Here is a 22,006-nt window from a genome sequence, read left to right on the forward strand (position 1 = left end):
TCTCTCTCTCTCTCTCTCTCTCTCTCTCTCTCTCTCTCTCTCTCTCTCTCTCTCTCTCTCTCTCTTTCTCTCTCTTTTCCCCCTCACTTCTCCCCCCTCCCCGACTAAATATTTCTTCAGTAGGTAAGGCCAAAAGAAGGCAATAGCTCCCTAGTTCTGCTTTAGCTGAAAAAAAAAATAATGAAACTAGGATTCTCCTGCCTTTGATCTTCCCTACCCCTATGTTCTTTCTCCCCTTCCAGCATCCAGCACTAACAGAATAAGTACTTGGAGCTATTTTTCTAAACATGGGGAAGGATTGCATCAATGGATGTTGCCCATGTTCTCTCCTTCAGGTCCCATGAGGCCAAAGGCATCATAAAGAGATGACCCCAGGCAAGAAAGGGGCCAGCACCAGGGTTTTCCTGTAATTTTTTTATGCCAGTGATTTGTTTTTTGTATTTGATTCTCAGTTACTCTGAATTTCTTACTCCTTTTTCTTCCCTTCCTTTCTTTCTTTGTCTTGTTTCTTTTTATTGCTGCTTTTGCTTTGTATATCATCTTTATTTTTACTATGTCCTTTCCTTGTCACAAATTATTTTTAAAAATCTTTTAATTTTTTAATCAATCATTTATTAAGTATCTACTGTGTGCTAGACATGGTACAGTTAGGTGGTGCAGTGGACAGAGCACCAGGCTTAGACTCAGGAAGACTCATCTTCATAAGTTCAAATCTAGCCTCAGACACTTACTAGCTGTATGACCCTGAGCAAGTCACTTAACCCTATTTACCTCTATTTCCTCATCTGTAAAATGAGCTGGAGAAGAGTCAGACACGACTGAAAAATGACTGAACACCTGCTGATCAGGGGATACAATGACAAAAATGAAATAGATCCTATCTCGAGAAACTTACATCTTAACAGAAGAGACAACATGCATATATCTAGGAGTATACAAAATACATAGCAAATAAGGAAAGAAAAAGCATTTAATAAGTGCCTTCCATGTATCTGGCACTGTGCTAAGCACTTGTCAAATATTATCTCATTGAATCCTCAACGACCTTGGGAGGGAGGTGCTATTATTATCCTGATTTTACAACTAAGGAAACTGAGGCTGGCAGAGGTTAAGTGACTTGATCAGGTTACATGGCTAGTAAGTATCTAAGGAAAGACTTGAATCCAGGTCTCCCATATTGCCTCTCTGTTTAGAGGTGACACATATAGAGCTTTAAGGTTTGAAAGATACTTTAACTCCTTTGATCATTACAATAACCTTGTGAAGTAGGTGCTATTATTAACACTATCTTCTGTCAGATGAAAGAGAGACCCTCAAAGGTTAAATAACCTGTCTAGGGTCACATAGCTGGTAAGTATCTGAGGCAGGATTTAAATTCATGTCTTTTGTGAAGTCAAACCCCTCTCTCTAAATCACTAAATCAATCTACCTAGCAAAAGGGAGTGGAGGCGTGGTGAGCCCAAAGTTATAGATTAAAAATGAAAACAAGACAAAATACAACTTTGGTAATTACGCACTTGGAATTTACAATATTTTAAACAAGTTAATGAAGGCATATTGTCATGAACCTATCTAGGAAGAGCTGGGAAGCTGTCCAGCTCTCACATCACTTCTGCTATGCTCACTCCCTCTTTTCTGGGAATGGACAACACTCCCACTCAGATAAATAGAGTGTGAGCAGAGTTGCCCTTTCTTTCTCACAGTTTGTTATATAGCTCACACCCTTCCCAGGATTAAAGTAATTCAATCTGTTTCTGTTTTAAAAGGCCTCAGACCTTTCCTTTGAATTCTTTTTGGTCAAAAAGAAGTGTTCTTTCCCTGTCAATGCCTTCACTTCCTGCCTGTATATCAAGTGATGCTGTCCTGAAGGGATTGAAAGCAGGCCAGAGTACAGAGGCTCCTCTCTTCTCCTCTCTACTTTCCTTTCTCCTTTCCTTTCCACCTATAGAGTTGCCTTTATTTCTTTTCCAATTTTTAAAACATTTTTATTTAAAGTTTTTAGTTCCAAATTCTATATCTCCCTCCTTCCTCAGAATGGTAAGCAATCAGATATAGGTTATACATGTGCAGTTATGAAAAACATTTATTTTTACATAAAGAATTAAATCTTGGCAGAATAGTCGATGGACAGGATCTTCAACATTTTTCAGAGTTGGTCAATATTTTGATTTTATAATCATCAATGCTGTGTTCAGAACTAAGGCTGCAATGAAGTCACTTAATGCAACAGGGGCAAATGCTGCCAGAAACACCTCGGATTCATCATGTGTTTGATTTTGAATTAATTTGGGGTCATTATACATTCAGAAACCTTTGACTTTTGCCAAATTTTTCTCAACCCCCACATTCAGTTACTCGACCCCAGATGGGATCAAGATCCACAGTTTAAGAAGCGCTGGGGTAGATCACCTTTTTTCACCTTTTTAAAATTGATTCTCTCGATATACTTGAGCTTTTTCTTTTCAAGATTCATTTGAGAACCAAATTCTCATTTGTCCATTGGAGACTGCATTCTGGAAAGCAGCCTCTAACGATGGTGCTATTTCTACATTTTAGGGCCCCCGGGACCCAAAGGTGATCCAGGGAATGAAGGAAGAGGAGGAACACCTGGTGCTCCTGGTTTGCCTGGACCAAGAGGTAAGGAGATGCTGCTGAGGCAACACAGCTGATCCCTGAGTCCCTGGAGGTCACATGCTCCCTAGAGAGACCCTGTGATAACTCATTTTTTAATTTTTCTAGTTTTATCTTAAATAGCATGATTAATGGACTTTCCAAGACACCATGTTCTGCCAGCATAGCCAGGAATTGCCTGCCCCCTTAAGAGGACAATAAGATATCTTCCAAAGGTAGATTTAATTGAATGCTTTTTTTCCTGAAAAATATTCAGAATCTGATAGGTAGATGATGCTAGGCATTTTACAGGTTAAGGGATCCCCTTCAAATAAATCAACTAGCATTTATTAAACATCTACTATGAACCAGACACTGGATACAAAGACAAAAACAAAACAATACCTACCTTCAAGGAGTTTACATTCTAATGGGAAAGCCAACATGTACATATATAGGTATCTGCATTCCCAGTGCTTAGGACAATTTATGGGCCATAGTAGGTACATAATAAATGCTTTTTCCTATAGAAGAAACATCATAATAGCTAGCCTTTAGGTTTGCAAAGTGCTTTACAAATATTATCCCCTTTTTCCCCCATCACAACCCTGGGAGAGAGGTGCTATTTGCAAGCTGAGGCAGACAAAAGCTGTGACTTGCCAATGTCACACAACTAATAGGAGTTTGAGGATGGATTTGAACTCAGGTTTTCCTGAGTCCAGGTCTGGTGCTTTGTCCAGCTGCCATCCAGAAAGCAATGGGATGTAAAAACAAAAGGTGTCACTTAAAAATATGATAATTGACCAACCTTGGGAAGGGTAGGACCGAAAGATTAAAATACAAAATCTAGAAGAGAACCGAAACCATATAGGAAGTAATGAATGATTAATAATAATTAAACTTTATAGAAGACTTTAAGGTTTATGAAGCATTTTTACATATATTATCTTATTTGATCTTCACAACAACCCCATGAAGTAGGTGCTGTTACTATTTGCATTTTATAGATAGCAGCTTGCCCTAAGTGAAGGTTCTGTTATTTTTTTGATAAATGAATAGCAATAACAGCTATCATTCATATAGCACTTTAAGGTTTGCACAATGCTTTAGATGTTATTTCATTTAGTCCTTATAATAACCTTATGAGATATTATTATTATCTCTCATTTTAGTCCTTCATTCGATAAACATTTATTAAGTGTACTTTGTGCCAGGCACTCCGCTTATATCTGGGGATATAAATATGAAAAAGAAAGACAGTCCCTGCCCTCAAGGAGATTACTGTCTAATAGAGGAAGACAACACACAAAAGGAGCTAAAGGGGGAAGTATTAGAAGGTACCCAGCAAGAGGGGTGGGATATGATGGAGAAGGCCAAAAGAGGGCAGGTGGGTGGGAAATAAAGAGATGAGGGGGCTTTGGATGTCTGAAGGAATGGCACATGGAACAGAGAAGAGTCCAGGTTTGCTTCAGCCAAGAGGAAAGAACCAGGAACATCAGCCAGAAATTGTAAAGAAGCAAATTTAGGTTTAAAATAAGGTAAAAAACAACAACAACAAACCTCCTAATAGTGCTATCCAAAAATGGAATGGGCTGTCTCCTCATTGGATACCCTTAGAAGTCAATAGGGTAACTCCTGATCAGGTTCGGTGGGGCTAGATGGCCACTGAGCTCCCTTTCACCTCTGGGATCTGCGCTGCTATGTCCCTAGTGAAGGCCCTAACAAAGAGATGGACAAAAGTGGTTTGGAGGAGGAATGGGCCATTACCCAATGTTCATGAGAATGGACAAAGTGAGATGATTTCTTATTTTGCAACATCTCCAAAGGAATTGATCTAGAACAATGAGGAAGTGGTGGTAATACTCCCACGCCCACTCCCACTCCCATTTAAATGTCTCTTCTGCTTCCTCTAGGTCTTACAGGTGAGAGAGGTTCTCCTGGGCTGCCCGGTCTGAAAGGAGATGATGGGGCATTGGGAGCCCCAGGACCCATGGGAATGCGTGGATTCAAAGGTACTAATAATTCTCATAAAGATTGTGGTTCCCCAGGGTCTCTGCTTGTGCTCAGCACCAACACACACACAAAATACAACATCAACCCCTTGTTCTCAGTCTGGAGAAACCACACCTTGGCCTTTCTCCAGTAGTTTATGTTCTTAAAATTTGTCAATATCCTTTTTTTTTCTCTTCATATCTGATCCATTCCAACAAGAATTGATTAAGTTATGCAAGGTACTGGAAGTAGAAAGTATAAGTGAAAAACAGTTCCTGCCCTCAAGAGCTTATGTTCTACTGGAATCTTACTTTGCAGATAAACTTGCCCATTAATAGTTCTGCATATTTCGCCCCTATCTTCACATATAACAGTATGTCCCATCTTTTAGCCTCCATTTGCATATTTTTAAAACCCCTCTTTGACCCTTGGGTAAGAGATTCTCACAACATAAATGGCCTGGGTACATTTTACTGGATTTTCTGGGGTTTTTTGGTTCAGAGCTCCCAGGCAGAAAACCTATGCAAATTTATGCATTGTATTCATATATATGTGTATATATATGTACATACGTGTGTATATATATGTACATACATATATATGTACACACATATATACACATACTGACACACATATCAAAGGCAAGGAAAAAAATAGAAATCCTTGAACCACAACAATTAGTCCTAATAATGCATATGGCAGACCCCCAGAATCACAGCCCCAGGTCTGAGGGCTCCTTTGACAGAGATCTTCTTTCTTTATAATTCCTATCTTAATTGGTGCTCACAGAGCTCCTGGCTCTGTAGCACTTAACAGCTGATCCATCAAATTTCAGGCAAAGCAAGGTCAAGTCTCATTTTTCTATCCCCTCTCCCCCATGTAGGATGAGAAAACTCTCTGAATCCTTCTCTTCTACCTCCTTACTATTCTTCTTCCCACCCCACCTTAGTCTATCCCACTTACCAGTCCCATCCATCCCAGTGAATAGCTTGAGACAAACATACTTTAATTTTCCTAATGACTCAAGCAGGAGAGAGTCAAAGGTAACAATACTCTAGCACTTCTTACATGTGTGTGTTGGGGAGAGGGTGTTGTTTTTGTTTTTAGGAATGTTGAGTTCTACCATAATTTCAGGTAGAGCTGTACTTAAATCCCTTCCTAAATGTCCACATCCTCTGCTTACCTGTTAACTTCAGCCGGAGGTGTTTTCCCATTGGACAGAGGAATCTGCCTTTTGTCAGTAACACTTCATTCTTGGGTTGCGTCCTATTTGGCTTACCAATTTGTTTTTCCTTTTATTTTAGGGGAAAGGGGTCCAAGAGGAGAGAAAGGAGAAAAAGGAGATCGGGCTGGTGACACAGGTAAGGGGTGTATTAATTGTATTGTCTGTGGGTGAATTAACATTTTGGAAACTCCTATAATGATTATGTATCTGAAAATGTGAAGACTGAAGAGGTCCTAAGAAATGCTCTCTCCCCTCTGCTGCCACAAGTTAGGGTAACCTTATTCCACAAGTGTTCAGATAAGGGACAGAATGTTCTCAGTGACTTAGGAACATAGCACCACTGAATGTTAGCTCTGGAAGGGACCATGGAATTGATCTGATCCAGGTTACCTCCTTTCTACTATTTTATAGATGAGAAAAACTAAAGTTTAGAAAAGGGCAATGACCTGTCTAAATTCATACAGCTAGTTAAATGGTAGAGCCTGGATTAGTACCTGAGTCTCCCGACTAACTCACAATCATCCTTACAGATATTTATATACTATCAGAACTAGAACAGAGTTTAAAGATAACCTGTTACACTTTCATTTGGTAGATGAGGCCCACAGAGGTAGACTGTATAGAAAGCGGGCCTCAGATTTAGGAACACCTGGGTTTGAATCTTACCACTTACACGTGCTGGCTGCATGACCCTGCACAGATAATTTAACTTCTCAGTGACTAAGTGGCACAGTGGATAGAGCACTGGGCCTAGAGTCAAGAAGACTCCTGATCTTGAGTTCAAATGTGGCTTCAGACACTTATTAGCTGTGTGACCCTGGGCAAATCACTTAAACTTGTCTCAGTTTCTTCATCTGTAAAATGAGCTGGAGAAGAAAATGGCAAATCATTTCAGTATCTTTGCCAAGAAAACTCCAAATGGGGTCATGACTGAAAATGACTGAACATCAACAAAAACCCCCAGGCAATGGTCTCAGGATATAAAAGTTGCAAAGCAGGTGCCAGTCTGCATTAGGAATTTCCAAATGGAGAACCTCCTCTACCACTGACATAGTAGGTCTATTCCCCTCTCTCCTTCCCACTCCCCTGCCTCAACAGAAGCACTATCTAAAATTCTGTACACTTGCTGTGGTGAAATCATTCTGTCTTAGCAACTTCTTCTTAAGATTTTTACTAGACCCCTACCTTTCTCCTCTCCCTTGTCTCCCTCCATCTCTCTATGTAGGCCTGAATATCAATGATCCTTGAACCTTAGAGAGGCTGGTAGGTTTCTTGCTTTATCATCAACTAAGGTCATGGGAACCATATGGGAGAAAAAATATACAAGAATCCCAAATTGTCTTACTATGCTTCAGTATCTTGGGATTTTTCAAGAATCAGCTGGGGGGGGGGGCAGGTAGGTGGCATAGTGAATAGAACACCTGCCCTGGAGTCAGGAGGACCTGAATTCAAATCTGGCCTCATATACTTGACACACTTGCTAGCTGTGTGATCTTGGGCAAGTCACTTAACCCCAATTGCCTTGCCTTCCTCCATCCAAAAAAAAAAAGAATCAGCTATGGGCTGTCTGAGATCATCAGAGTTAGAAAGGACCTCAGAGGGCATCAAGTCCCCCCAAAACTGAGGACTCTTAAGAGATGTAAAATAATTTGCTCAAAGCCACACAGGTAGTATTAGAACTGGGACTTGAACCCAGCACCCTGGGCTACAAATCCAATGCTCTTTCTATAGGCTGTTAAATTTGATCATAACTCTGGAGTCGGAAGAGATGTTAGAAATCATCTAATTCAGCTGCCTCATTTTAATGAAGAGAACACTGAGACCCAGGGAGATTAGTAACTTGCCAGGATATAGAGAGAAAACATCTAAGCCAAGCTTCCTCCTCATTATTATAATCAGCAGAGGTCATTTGCTGGTTTCCATCATGCTGCCTCTATATCTAAGACACAAACTGTTTCTGTTCCTCTGGGTCAGAGAAGCTGAGAGTCAGAATTCAGAGTGTGGCCACCCCATCTACACAGAGAACTTAGGCACAGGCCCCATTTAGGAAAGCATTCTAAGTTCTTTTGGTAGGGCTCAGGCACAGACAACCAATGAGGACACATTGGTTTGAACCAGGTCATTAAATCATTAGGTTTTGTTCTCTATAATGATGATGGTGATGATAGCAATGATGATGATTAGTATTTAGGGTTTGTACTTTAATATTTGAAAAGCACTTTAGAGATAGCTAGGTGGTTCAGTGGCCTGGAATCAGGAAGACATGAGTTCAAATACAACCTCAAATATTTACTAGCTGTATGCCTCTGGGCAAGTCACTTAACACTGTTTGCCTCAGTTTCCTTATCTGTAAAATGAGCTGGAGAAGGAAATCATAAACGGCTCCAGTATCTTTTCCAAGAAAACCCCATAGATCGTGCTGTCCATGGGGTCATGAAGGACTGGACACAATTGAACAACAACCACAAAGCACTTTACATATTCCAATCCCATTTGAGTCTTGCAGTTGCTGTGATTGCCTCAAAGCAGGGGTTCTTGACTTTTTTGGTGTTAAAGACTCTTTAACAGTCTGATGGAGCTTATGGACTCCTCAGAGTAACATTTTCTTGCTGTTATTTTGTTTTGTTTCTGACTCTCCCTATATCACCCAGGCTAGAAGTACAATAACCACTCACAGACCTAATCCCAATATTCATTGGCCCAGAAGCTTTTACCTACTCCATTTTGTTGTTTTGTTCTGCATTAGGCAGCCTGGTGGCCTTCTGTTCCCAGAGGCTTGCCATATTGGTGTCAGACTTAGTCCTACTGCAACTCAAAACTCCTGAGCTCAAGCAATCCACCAGCTTCAGCCTCCCCAGGCACAGGTACTATTGGCATGTACCACCATGTCTGGCCCCACTACTGTTTTTACATACATGAAATAAAACTACACGAGTTTACAAAGGAACCCAATTACATTTAAAAACAGATATCAAGATGTGTTGTTGTTTTTTGAACAAGTGCATGGCCCCCAGATTAAGAACCTTGGTCTTCAAATGTTATTTCTAATGATCCACTAAAGAAATAGGAGAGGAAAAGGAGAGGATCCCATAAATAGGTGGTATTATAGGCCAGAGAAAATGAAAGAACGGGGTTTTCTCCCTTCTTATTTCTCTATACTCTTCAGAATGAGCAGGACTACCATAGTGACTGAGGGGTAGTGTTGCAATCAATAATATATATTTTCCCTTTATTGAAACCTTTACCCTAGTTTGAGGATCCAGACATTTGGAGGGCACCTTCTCTCAGGAAAGGTGCCCAGTACTCCAGGCTAGAGGCAAGCTATCACACATGACTGAGTGATCTAACTAATCAAAAGTTTATCATTATTCACAAAGCCAAGCCAAGTACTTCACAGTTTCCCTGAAACTATGTACAATTCCCTTTCTGTGACTGCCTGGGACTTCATTGGGAGCGACCCAGACAAAGTGGTAGTTTGGCCTCTTACCTTAGAGACAAAAACATTTTCTTGAGAAGAAACAAACAGAGCCTGGGGATTATTTGTGATCTCTCTGATGAGTCCAAGTCACACCCATTCTGGTTGAAAACTATATTCTGGGTTGTTTTTTGTCTTTTGTTTTTTTGAGTTTTTTTTGTGATCCTGTTTGCTCGTACTCTATCTATTGGTACATCTTTTAATGGGATATGGCCAAGGTAGCCTTAGAGAGTGGTGACCTTTAGTTTTATGAAGTACATAAATCACTGGGGGAGAAGCAATGGAGGAAGAAAGCACAGAGATCTTTAAAAAGAAGATGGTAGAAGTTATTTGTACAAGATAGAGCCAGGATAAACTGTTTATGTGCCCTGCAGAAAGCTTGAAAAAACACACACATACACATACATACACACCCCCACCCTGTGGCTTTGGGTTTTTACTCTAACATATGTGATTTGACTGACTACAAATACACACACATATATATGTATACATACAAATATGGCATATATATGTATACATATAAATATGGCATATATATGTATATGCATACATATATATCCCTATGTACCATAAAGAGGAGAATTTTCTATGATAATAATGGTAACAGTTTGCATTTATATAGTACTTTTAACATTTACCAAGTATTTTTTTCATAACAACCCTGTGATGTGTAGATGTTGTATTTATTATTATCCCCATTTTACAGATTAGGAAATTGAGGCTCATAGAAAGGTTAAATGACTTACCTAAGGTTAAACAGCTTGTAAGTATCAGAGCTAGGGTTAATAATCCATCCCTCCTTCCTTCCCTCTTTTTTCCCCTCCCTCCCTCTCTCATTCCTTCTTTCCTTTCTTCGTTCCTTCTCTCCTTCCTTCCTGCTTTCCTTTCTTCCTTCTTTCCTCCCTCCCTCAGATATTATTTTAGTAACATAATGATTATATTATATTGCATATGTTATATTATATCTAACATTTCCATGGGGGCAGCTAAGTGATACAATAGAGTGCTGGACCTGGAGTCAGGAAGACTCATCTTCCTGAGTTCAAAACTGGACACTTACTAGCTGTGTGAACTTGAACAAATCACTTCATCCTGTCTGCCTCAGTTTCCTCATCTATAAAATGAGCTAGATAAGGAAATGGCAAGCCACTCTAACTTTGCCAAGGAAATCCCAAATACAGTCACGAAGAGTCAGACACAACTGAAAACAACTGAACAACAAAAGCAACAAATTTCTATAGGATTCAAAGTTTACCAAGAATCTTTTCCTTTTTTTCCAATTTATTTTTAGTTTTCAACATTCATTTCCACCAGATTTTGAGTTGCAATTTTTTCTCTCTGTCTTTCCCCTACCCCCCATCCCAAAACAGCGAGCCTACTGAATATCCCTTCCCCCAATCTGTTCTCTCTTATATCCTCCTCCATTACCCTCCCCCCAACTTTCTAGTAGGGCAAGATGGATTTCTATACCCCAGTGCCTGTATATCTTATTTCCCAGTTGCATGTAAAAAGCCATTTTTTTTAACATTTGTTTTTAAAATTTTGACTTCCAGAATTCTTTCCCTTCTTGCCTCCTCACCCACCCCCACTGGGAAGATAAGCAATATACTATAAGTTGTACACGTGTAGTTATGCAAAAGATTTCCATAGTAGTCATATTGTGGAAGACTAACTATATTTCCCTCCCTCCTATCCCACTCCCCACTTATTCTATTTTCTCCTTTGACCCTGTCCCTTTTCAAAAATGTTTGCTTCTAACTACCCTCTCCCCCAATCTGCCCTCCTTTCTATCATCCCCCCTCTTATCCCCTTCCTCCCTATTTTCCTGTAAGATACCCAACTGAGTGTGTATGTTATTCCCTCCTTAAGTCAAAATCAATGAAAATAAGGTTGTCCCATTCCCTTTCACCTTCCTGCTCTTCCCCTCCATTGTAACAGTTTTCTCTTACCTCTTTTATATGAGATAATTTATCCTAATATATCTCTCCCTTTATCCTTCTCCCATTGTATTTTTCTCTTACCTCTTAATTTTATTTTTTTAGATATAATCCCTCCATATTCAACTCATCCTGTGGCCACTGTCTATGTATACATAGATACATGTATGTACATACATATATATGCACACACCCACATATATATATACACATATACCCTCCTATACATACATATACATGTATATATATATATTCCCTTCAACTATCCTCATCCTGAGAAAAGCCTTATGACTTACAATTATCATTTTTCCATGTAGTAATGAAAATACTTTCAACTTTAATAAGTTCTTTATGATTTCTTTTTCCTGTTTACCTTCGCATGCTTCTCTTGCTTCTTCTTGTATTTGAAAGTCAAATTTTTTGTTCAGCTCTGGTTTTTTCATCAAGAATGCTTGAAAAGGGGCAGCCAGGTGGCTCCGCAAGTAAGAGCACCGGCTCCAGTATTGGGATGACCTGGATCAAATCCGGGCTCAGATACTCAGCACCACACCCAGAATAACTGGCCGTGTAATCTTGAGCAAGTTACTTAACCCTGATTGCTTTAAAAAAAAAAAAAGAATGCTTGAAAATCCTCTATTTCATTGAATAACCATATTTTCCCCTGAAACATTATATTCAGTTTTGCTGGGTAGGTGATTCTTGGTTTTAATCCTAGCTCCTTTGACCTCTGGAATATCATATTCCAAGCCCTTCAATCTCTTAATGTAGAAGCTGCTAGGTCTTGTGTTATTCCTATTGTGTTTCCACAATACTCAAATTGTTTCTTCCTGACTGTTTACAGTATTTTCTCCTTGACCTGGGAACTCTGGAATTTGGCTATTATATTCCTAGGAGTTTTCTTTTTGGGATCTTTTTCAAGAGGTGATTGGTGGAATTCTTTCAATTTCCATTTTGCCCTCTGGTTCTAGAATATCAGGGCAATTTTCCTTGAGAATTTCTTGAAAGATGGTGTCTAGGATCTTTTGTTCATTATGGCTTTCAGGTAGTCCAATAATTTTTAAATTTTTTTTCCTGGATCTGTTTTCCAGGTCAGTGGTTTTTCTAATGATATTTCACATTCCCTTCTATTTTTTCATTTGTTTAGATCTGTTTAATAGTATCTTGATTTCTCATAAAGTCATTAGCTTCCATTTGCTCTATTCTAATTTTGAAGGAATTATTCTCTTCAGTGAGCTTTTGTAATTCCTTTTCCATCTGGCAAAGTTGGCATTTTTAGGCATTCTTCTCTTCATTGGCTTTTTGGGCCTCTTTTGCCATTTGGGTTAGTCTATTTTTTTAAGGTGTTATTTTCTTCAGTATTTTTGGGGTCTCCTTTAGCAGGCTGTTGATTCAATTTTCATGATTTTCTTGCATCATTCTCATTTCTTTTCCCAACTTTTCCTCCACTTCTCTTATTTGATTTTTAAAATCCTTCTTGAGTTCTTCCATGGCCTATAACCAGTTCATATTTTTCTTGGAAGCTTTTGATGCAGGAGTTCTGACTTTGTTGTCTTCCTCCCATTCCATGCTTTGATCCTTTTTGTCCCCAATAAAGGATTCCATCATTTGTTTGTGCTTCCTCTGCTTGCTCATTTTGCCAGCTAATTACTTGACTTTCGAGTCCTTTGCCACAGTAGAACTCTGCTTCCAGATTGCAGAGAGCTATGTCCCAAATCTCTGGGGGTTTTGCAGCTGCTGGAGCTATTAGGTGGACGCCCTCTCTGCAGCCCCCACAGGCTTTGGCACACTGTCCACACACCCCAGGACCACTCACCAAGACTGTGATCCAGATCCAAGTAGGTCAAAGCAAGAGTGATTATCCTCTGAATGGTTTCTTGGTCCTCCTATGATATGCAGGCCAGGAGTTCTGGAGGCAGCCAAGCAGTTGCTGCTGCACCTCCGCCACTTCTTGTCCCAGGGGCAGGGGCCGGACCACGCTCTTCTCCACCCAGTTCCAACAGAGTTCCCGACTGACCTTTTACTTTCTTTTTGGTGTTATGGGTTGAGAAGTCTGGAAACCACCACAGCTGCTGTGATTCACTGTCCTGAAGTCTGCTCTGGCAGCCGCTGTTCGGGGCTGCCCTGAGGCCCAAGCTACATGGCTCACACCGGACTGTGCTCGGATCCCAGCATGCTGTGATAGCCCCTTCCTGTCAGCCTGCCAGGGCTGCCTTCAGCAGGAGATTTGTTTCTCTCTGTCACTTTGTGGGTTCTGTAGCTCTAAAGTTTGTTTAGAGTCATTTTTTACATGTATTGGAGGTGGTGGGAGCTGGAGCTGTGCAGAGGTCCTGTTTTTACTCTGCCATCTTGGCTCCCTACCCCCAAACTTCCCAAGTACTTTTTCTAAAGTATCTCATTTGATCCTTGTAATACCCCTGTGGGATAAGGTTATTATTATCTCTTAATTTATAGATGAGAAAACAGGCTCAGAGAAGCTAAGGGACTTGACCAGGGAGGCTAGATTAGTATTTGTCTGAGGCAGGATTCAAACCCAGGTCCTTTTCAGTCTATATCCAGCACTACTCATTCTACTATACTACTCTGCCTCTTTTGCTATAATGAAATGCATTAATTTTTAAAAGTGCTATTTAAAAGTGATGTTCATTGTATTCTTACAAATATTACACCTTAATCAGCTGTCTACCTTACCTATTCCTTGTACTAACTCTGCCAAAGGGGTCCTTAATGAAATCATGGGTCTCTCTGGCATATTACTGTGAGTACTATGTCATCTGCTGATGGAAATGGTCATTCTTCCATGGCTTGAGGAAACTGTGTTCATGAGATGAGTGTTTATGCAAAAGAAACAAACAGAAATGATTACCCAATAGTCAAATTCCTGGTGACATAGATAGAAGAGAGAGAGAGAAAGAGCACATTTCTTAAGCTCTTGCTATGTACCAAGCACTGTGTTAAGCCTTGGAGATACAAATACAAGCAGAAAGAAAGACAGCTCCTTCCCTCAAGGAGCTTACATTCTCAAGAGAGAAGACAACACATACAAGCAAGCTGGACCTCGAGGTGGGGATAAAGGAAGGCTCTCTGTTCCAGGATAATGCTGCAGTTGACAAAAAGAAGATGGAAGCCGGAGAGTTGATGGTCAAGGCAAGAGTTAGGTGAAGAATAACTGGGGTCTTTCCCAAAATGGTGGTCCCAGTGAGGGATTCACCAATGAGGAGAGGAGGGCCCTAGGGCTTCTTTGAGCACAGTTATAGCAAGCTTCAGACAACAGGCACTTTAGTCTGTCAACAGGCTGTGTAGGAAGCCATTTTGATAGGACTTCCTGGGGCTCACATTCCACTGATAGAACCTTTGAGAGCCCAGGAATCCTTCCATGTAATGGATAAAGCATTCAAACAAGACTTCCTCAGGTTCTTAATTAGAGGAATTTACATGCCAGAGCCCCTTCAAGCTGTCCAAGCACTTTCTTATCTGGGGACAACAAAAGTCCTATTGTAGACCAGTTTATTGATGAAACCACTGAAGTCCTTCTCTCACTGGGAGCCTAGAGGTGATGCTGGGATCTTAAGGGCTGCACCAAAGGAGCACAGATTCTGTCAGATCCTCCCAAAGAGGTGAGTCTTCCAGGACAGGCCCAGCAATCCAGTAGTATACCCACTATCTAAGAATTAGCCTTCCTCAATTCAAAGAAATGCATGACCAGAAGAATGATTCCCTGGTGATGAGATGATTCAGTCCCTGTAATTCATGAAGGCCATGTCCTAAGGTGTCAAAAGGTCACAACTGTCATCTGTGGGAGGAATATAATATGTACAAAATCACAGATCCATTCTGTATTTTATATAAGAGAAAAGTGAGGCCCATCAAACATTAAACAATGTGCCCAAGGTTACTGTAGTGAATTGAGTGCTGAACTTGAAGTCAGAAAGACCTGGGTTCAAACCTTGCCAGGTATTATTAACTGTGTGACTCTAAGTAAGTCACTTAACCTTTTGGACCTTAAGTTTCCTAGGATAATAGCTTTAGATCTGGAAAGTCTCTTAGATGTCATTAAGATCCTTTAGTCCTAAATCTATGACCTGATGATGTAATTAAGAGTGTCAGAGAACACTTAAAATCCCATCCACCGGAGTCTATGGTTGAGAATGGACAGACAGACACAGTGGGGCAAGGCTAAGGAAGGGAGGTGTTAGGGAGGGATATTTTTGTATAGGCTACAGAATGAAGATCCCTCTCCAAAAAAACTCTCCACCCACCCTCACTTTCCCCATTTCACTAGAGACCCAGAGAAAAGGTTTCACTTGTTGGAACCAGGCCAACACATGTACCATTGGTTCTCCAGAAGGCCCCAGGTCACAGAGCACAGTGTGTGGTAAATCTCAACAGAGATGGAAACCCAGGACTATAACTTGGACATGGCCCCCATGGGGATGGGGTGGGGCTACAAAATGGGGAAAAGGGTGAGTCCACATTTGCTTGGCGGTGGAATCTATTTGCTGGCAGGCAAAGTTGCTTACATCAAGGCCTGACGTGCCATTCTTGAGAGATCGCTTGTTCCTTCCCTCCCTTAAGCAACCTACATCCTCTCTGGGCTTGGATCTGGACTGAGCTGCAGGCAGCCCGTGCCTTAGACTGCACCACTTACTTAAAGCTAGCTGCCTTTTTGCCTCATCCCTAAATCTCAAAATAAGGATTTTGTAGAACATCAATGAAACTAGTCACATGCCCTCCATATACAGAGATGAGGTCTTGTAACAACATGGGGCCTGGCCTGAGCTAGTCAAAACATACTAAAATGAGAGAGGGCATTAGTGATCATTTAGTTCAATCTTAGTTTAGCTCAGGTCCTCTGACTCCCAGCCCAATGCTCTGGCACAAAGGCTTTCATTGTTCCATTTCTTGAGGGCAAGACTGAATGTTTTCCTCCATGTTACTCTATAGCCCTCAGTTAAACAGAGATTTTCCAGTCTCTGTGTGATATTAAGTCATACACTTCATGCCAGATTCTCCCAGTACATAGTCACTCTGGGGGCATTGTTTTTTGTTGTTGTTGTTTGTTTTTGAGGCAATTGGGATTAAGTGATTTGCCCAGGGTCACACAACTAGTAAATGTCTGAGGATGAATTTGAACTCAGGTTCTCCTGACTCCAGGGCCTATCCACTATACCACCTAGCTACCCCAGGAGCACACTGTTTTAACCTGATCAGGCTGTCAGGTTGCCACTTAGCAAGCTTGGGGCAGAGATCTATGTATATCCACAGAGAGAAATTACTTGCCAGGAATCTCCAATCCCTTTCCTTGTTTTGTAGCAGTTTTCAAAGGGTTCAGAGGAAACATAGGTAGGAACGCATGGACCAAAATTCTATAGGGGAAGCCATCCCAGGGAAGATGGTAACATTTCAAGGATGACATTTGAAAGACACAATGGAAACAATTCTGATGCAAGAGACAAGCATGGTGTAGTGGAGAGAGTATAAGACTTGGAATTGGGAAGACCTGAATTTGAAGGTAAGTCAGACACTTATCTTTTGTATGACTCTGGGAAATATGCCAACATTCAGATTCCTGCTCTGTACAGTGAGGAGGCTGGACTTAATGACCTCTGAGGTCCCCCCCCCCCCACTTCTAAATATGACTCTGAACAAAGAAGAGTTGCCTAAGACAGTCATGTGGATTCACTCACTCACCAATCAGCTTAGATTTTAAAGATGAAAGCATGTCACGAAAGGGTGGCTTGCAAAATCCCATTTGAATAGCGTCTGAGTGCTAAAACTCAGAATGAGCTAACCCTGGTGAGGAAAGCTAAGGACAACTGTGACAAGATGTTGTATGATATTAATCTGGCAGATGTGTTTGTTGAGCCCCCATCAATGATCTGTGGAAGAGCAAGGAAAACCAGGGCATTAGAGAAGGATAAATGTCTCAGTTTCAAAGAAGGAACAAGAGTATAATCTGCAAACTCTAGACCAATGAGTCCATCAATCAGTAAATATTTGTTAAGCACATTCTATGTACCAGGCACTGTGCTAAGCCATGGGGAAACAAAGAAAGGCAAAAAATAGTCCCTGGTCTCAAGGAGCTCATATTCTAATGGAGGAAACAAGATGAAAACAATTACCATGAGCTTAACTTGGATTCCTAGCAAAACTTTAGAATGGGTTATTAAAGAGTTGCTAAGTAAAATTGTAGAAAAGAAAATGGTGCAAGGAGGCTAGGTGGTGCAGTGAATAGAGCACTGGCCCTGGAGTCAGGAGGACCTGAGTTCAAATGTGGCCTCAGACACTTAACACAAAAAAACTAGCCATGTGACCTTGGGCAAGTCACTTAACCTGAATTGCCCCTCCAAAATAAAGCAAAAAAAAAAGATAAGAAAAGTAAATGGTGATCACATAGAGACCAGAATGACTCCATCAGAGATACATCATGCTAGACTAGGGGTTTTTAACCTAGAGTCTATGAACTCATTTTCTAAATATTTTGATAACCATATTTTAATGTAATTTGGCTTCCTTTGTAATTCTGTGTCAGTCAGTCAATAAACATTTATTAAGCATCTCCTATATGTCAGGCACATGGCCTTAATTATGTACTAAACACTGGGGAAACAAAAACGAAAAAAATATAAAGATAGTTCCTGCCCTGAAGGGGCTTACAATCTCTTCAAGAAGCTGAAAGAGGGGCCTGTAGGGTATAGGGAAGGTACTCAGTATAGGGACATAATAAAGAAGTCCAAAGAATAGTCAGTTGGGAAATAAAGACATAGACAGCCTGGAAGCCCTCCCTAAATGGAGATTTTAGGAGTTCTTTGCTCCACCCTCTATTCACAGGGATCCCAGGGGTAGGGGCTACTGATGAGGTTTGAGTACCAGAGTTGATATTATTAACCTTACAGGATGATGAAGCTCTGGGTGCCATGATGAAGTCGTCTAAAACAGTGCAATAGACTTCCTCTGTAATCTTATTAGGCCCCATTTACTTTTTTAAAAAATTGTTATTAGCATTCATTAAAAATTTTTTTTGAGTTCCAAATTCTCCCCTCCCTCTAGCCCCTCCCCCCACTTATGGAGAAGGCAAGTAATATGCTATCAATTATACATGTGAAATCATGCAAACACATTTCCATATTAGCCATGTTGCCAAAGAAAAGCAAGAAAAACAAAAATTATACTTCAATTTGCACTTAGAGTTCATCAGTTCTCTCTTTGGAGGTGGACAGCATTTTTCATCATGAGTTGGTATTGGAATGTTGTTATTGATCAGAGTAGCTAAGTCTTTCACAGTTAATCACCATTACAATGTTACTATCATTGTGTACAATGATCTCCTGGTTCTGCTCACTTCACTCTGCATCAATTCATATCAAATCAATTCATTTCAAATCTTCCCAGATTTTCCTGAAACTGTCATTTCTTATAGTACAATATTATTCTATCACAATCATATACCACAACTTATTCAGTCATCCCCCAGTTGATGGTCAGCCTTCATTTATTGAGTTACCTCCTTCCAATGGGGCCCTAGAAGATCTAAAGCTGGTTGTCCAGCAGCCTCTCTCCCTTAGTCCTTATGACCCCATAGGGCCTATGTTTTTGTAGATCTCTATCCATAAGAACCACATTCGGTGGTGTCTTTGGTAGGCATCAAAGAGTGACCGAATTAAATGACCCTTAGGCTTCAGAAGCCATGGGCTCCCCAAAGTCACCACTAATTATACCATTTCTGAAAAATGGGTGCCATTCCCATGACATAGGTTTATATCTAATCACTCAACAATAATAAAAAACCAGAGTGCCAAGCACATATCCCTTGGGGCACTCCACCGGAGACTTCCCACCAAGTGAGACCTTGAACTATAATGGTTATTTCAAGCAGCTCCAAATCCACCTAATTGAACTCTAGTCTAACCCACATGTTTTCATCTTTTCCCCAAGAAAATCATGACTTTATTAAATGCTTGGCTAAAATCTGAGTAAACTATATTCAATATTTTTATGTGATCTATCAATTTAATAATGTGTTCTAAAAACAAAACAAACTTGGTCTAGGGTAGAGTTTCTTCATTTCTTTTGTGTCATAGACACCCCATCCCCCACCATCTTTGACAATCTAGTGAGCCCTATAGACCTATTCTCCGAAAAATGTTTTAAAATGCATAAAGTAGAATTACAAAGGAAGCCAATTACACTCCTTTGGACTTCTCCATGGAGTCCCCCAGGGAACCTCATCATTCTTCAAGGTCACAACAGCCCAGTCACACCTCATCCTATGTGATCTTCATCAGTTACTTGACCCCTTTCAGCATCAGGTTCTTCATTTGCAAAATGAGGATGTTGGCCTCTGAGATCCTTTTCAGCTCTGACTCTGTAATCCTATGGTCATAATGAAAAGTTATATTAAAAATGAATGATGTCCAAACCAAAGCATGCCTTTCCAATGAAAGCTAATAGAGCCACATGCAATTCTCTAGCGACCCCTTCTGTCTGATTATAGATGAACACTCATGAGAAAGGAACCAAGAGCATTCATTAAGAGCTAAATTTATTGATTCCAACAACTATAATCTTGGCGAATCAATCAATCAAAAAATATTTGCTACCTACTAGGCACTAGACCCTCGTGGCATACCAAGACAAAAGTAAAGCTGTCCCTGTCCTCAAGGAACTTATACTTCAGGGATAAGATGTACATAAATTTTGTTGTTGTGGAATAGTTTCAGTCCTGTCTGACCCTTCACTACTCCATCTGGGGTTTTCTTGAAAAAGATACTGGAGTAGTTTGCCATTGCTTTCTCCTTCCAGATGGAAACAATTAGATAAGTGACTTTCCCAAGGTCACAAAGCTAGTAAGTGTCTGAGGTCACATTTGAACTCATGAAACTGTCTTTCTCATTCCAAGCCCAAGGCTCTAAAAAGGTAGATACAAAGTAAATACTGCTGTGATTGTGAAAGGGAAGGGCACTAGCAGTAGGGGTAATCAGAAGAGGTTTCATGTAGAAGATGGCACTTGAGCTAAAAGAAAGTAGGGATAATGGAAAATGGATTACATTATATGAAAAATGGTAAGAAGATAAGTTTGACTGAACAATAGAGTATGTGAAGAGGAGTAATGTATAATAAGATTAGAAAAATAGGAAAGGACCAGACTGAGAAGAGCTTTAAATGGCAAACAGAGGAATTTATATTTGATTCTAGAAGAAATAGTGAGCCACTAGGGTTTATTGAGTAAGACAATAACATGGTCATTGGCACTTTAGACAACTTAGTACCGAGGATGGATTGGAGTGGGAAGAGACTGGAGGCAGGAAGATCAATTAGGAGGCTATTAAAATAGTCCAGGCAAGAAGTAATGAGGGTCTGCACTAGAGTGGTGGCTCACTAAGGTGTGTGGACAGGATGGGACAGATTTGAGAGATGCTGTGTAGGCAAAGATGGCAGTATTTGACAACTGTGTATCTGTGGAGTGAAGATGAACCTGGATGACTGGAAGACATTGGTGATAGATACAGGAAAATGCAGAAGAGAGGTAGATTTGGGAAGAAAGAAAATGAGTTCTGTTTCTGAGATGTCTACTTTGTGATGCCTATGATTGATCCATCTTAAAATGTCTGAAAGTCAGCCTGAGATCTAGTTCTTGACCATAAGAAGGAGACTAGGGCTTGATCTATGGATTTGTCCCAACAGTGACACAGGGGAGAAGAGGCATGGTTTTCTAGAATAGGTTTTCAAGGGTCACACCTCAACCCTTTATCAAACTAATATTCAAACAATTCCAATTCATATAGATTCTCCCAAAAGTTCCCTCAGGGCCCATCTCAACAAAGCCTTAGTGACTGGGCATGAGAAAAGTTTGTTTAGCCCAAGTTTTGATTTTGATTGATAATTTGGAACTGTTGTGAAGGAATTAAGGTCTGACTTCTTTAAGAAGTGAGATGGCCCTTTGCCAGCAGGAGATAAATGGGTGAAACCTGAGTGAAGGGGTCAGGAAAGCTTAGACCAAAGGCGTTTATGTTACATATTTCAGTGGACCCATGATCTCAATGGTCCATGTGATCATTGCTCCACTATAGACTGCAAATCCTTGCTCTTCCATGTGTGATTTGGGGCTATGTCTTTTTGCAAATTCTCCTTCTCACAGTGCCTTGCACATAGTAAAAAAATTAATGTTCATTGTCTTAAATTGAAATAGAGCCTGCATCTATCTTTTTACCCACTGGATGTTCAGTGGCTAGAGGGGCTACATGAGGTAGTGTATAGAGTGTCAGACTTAGGGCTGGGAAGGCATGGGTTCAAATCCCACCTGTGTCACACTTAGCAAGTCACCTAGCTGCTCTGAGTTTGTTTCCTTTTCTGTAAATTGAAGGGTTAGAATAGATGTCATCTAAAGTCCCCTTCAAGTTTAAGTTTTATGATCCTTCCTCCTGATTTTTGTGGTTGTTCATTCATTTTAGTCATGTCTGATTCTTTATGACCTCGTTTGGGGTTTTCTTGGCAAAGATCCTGTAGTGGTTTGCCATTTTCTTCTCCAGTTCATTTTACAGATGAGGAAACTGAGGCAAAGTTAAGTGACTTGCCCAGGGTCACACAGTTAGTAAGTTTTTGAGGTCGTATTTGAACTACGTATTGATTACAGACCTGGCATGCTGTGCTCTATGGCGCTTCCTGGCTGCCAATATTATAGATACCAGAGCAATACTTGGATTTTCTATTTATTATTCCCCACTCTGAGTATATGACCAACTTTTCCCAGTTTGTATCATTGACAGT

The 22,006-nt window shown here is 40.4% G+C and overlaps 1 protein-coding gene across 3 annotated transcripts in view; it reads left to right on the top strand.

Annotated features, from left to right (window-relative positions):
- The window catches only part of SCARA5 (scavenger receptor class A member 5), a 162,014-nt gene that overhangs the window by 96,562 nt on the left and 43,446 nt on the right, over nucleotides 1-22,006 (top strand). For all 3 annotated transcript variants that reach the window (XM_069071927.1, XM_069071926.1, XM_069071928.1), the window contains exons 5-7: nucleotides 2,557-2,637; nucleotides 4,524-4,622; nucleotides 5,907-5,963. In XM_069071927.1, coding sequence (XP_068928028.1) covers nucleotides 2,557-2,637; nucleotides 4,524-4,622; nucleotides 5,907-5,963 — 237 coding nt within the window. The remainder of the gene's footprint in view (nucleotides 1-2,556; nucleotides 2,638-4,523; nucleotides 4,623-5,906; nucleotides 5,964-22,006) is intronic.

Source organism: Petaurus breviceps, unplaced genomic scaffold, assembly GCF_028583685.1.
Source record: "Petaurus breviceps papuanus isolate PSGF00001 unplaced genomic scaffold, PetGlider_PUasm1.0 90845, whole genome shotgun sequence".
Taxonomy (NCBI): domain Eukaryota; kingdom Metazoa; phylum Chordata; class Mammalia; order Diprotodontia; family Petauridae; genus Petaurus; species Petaurus breviceps.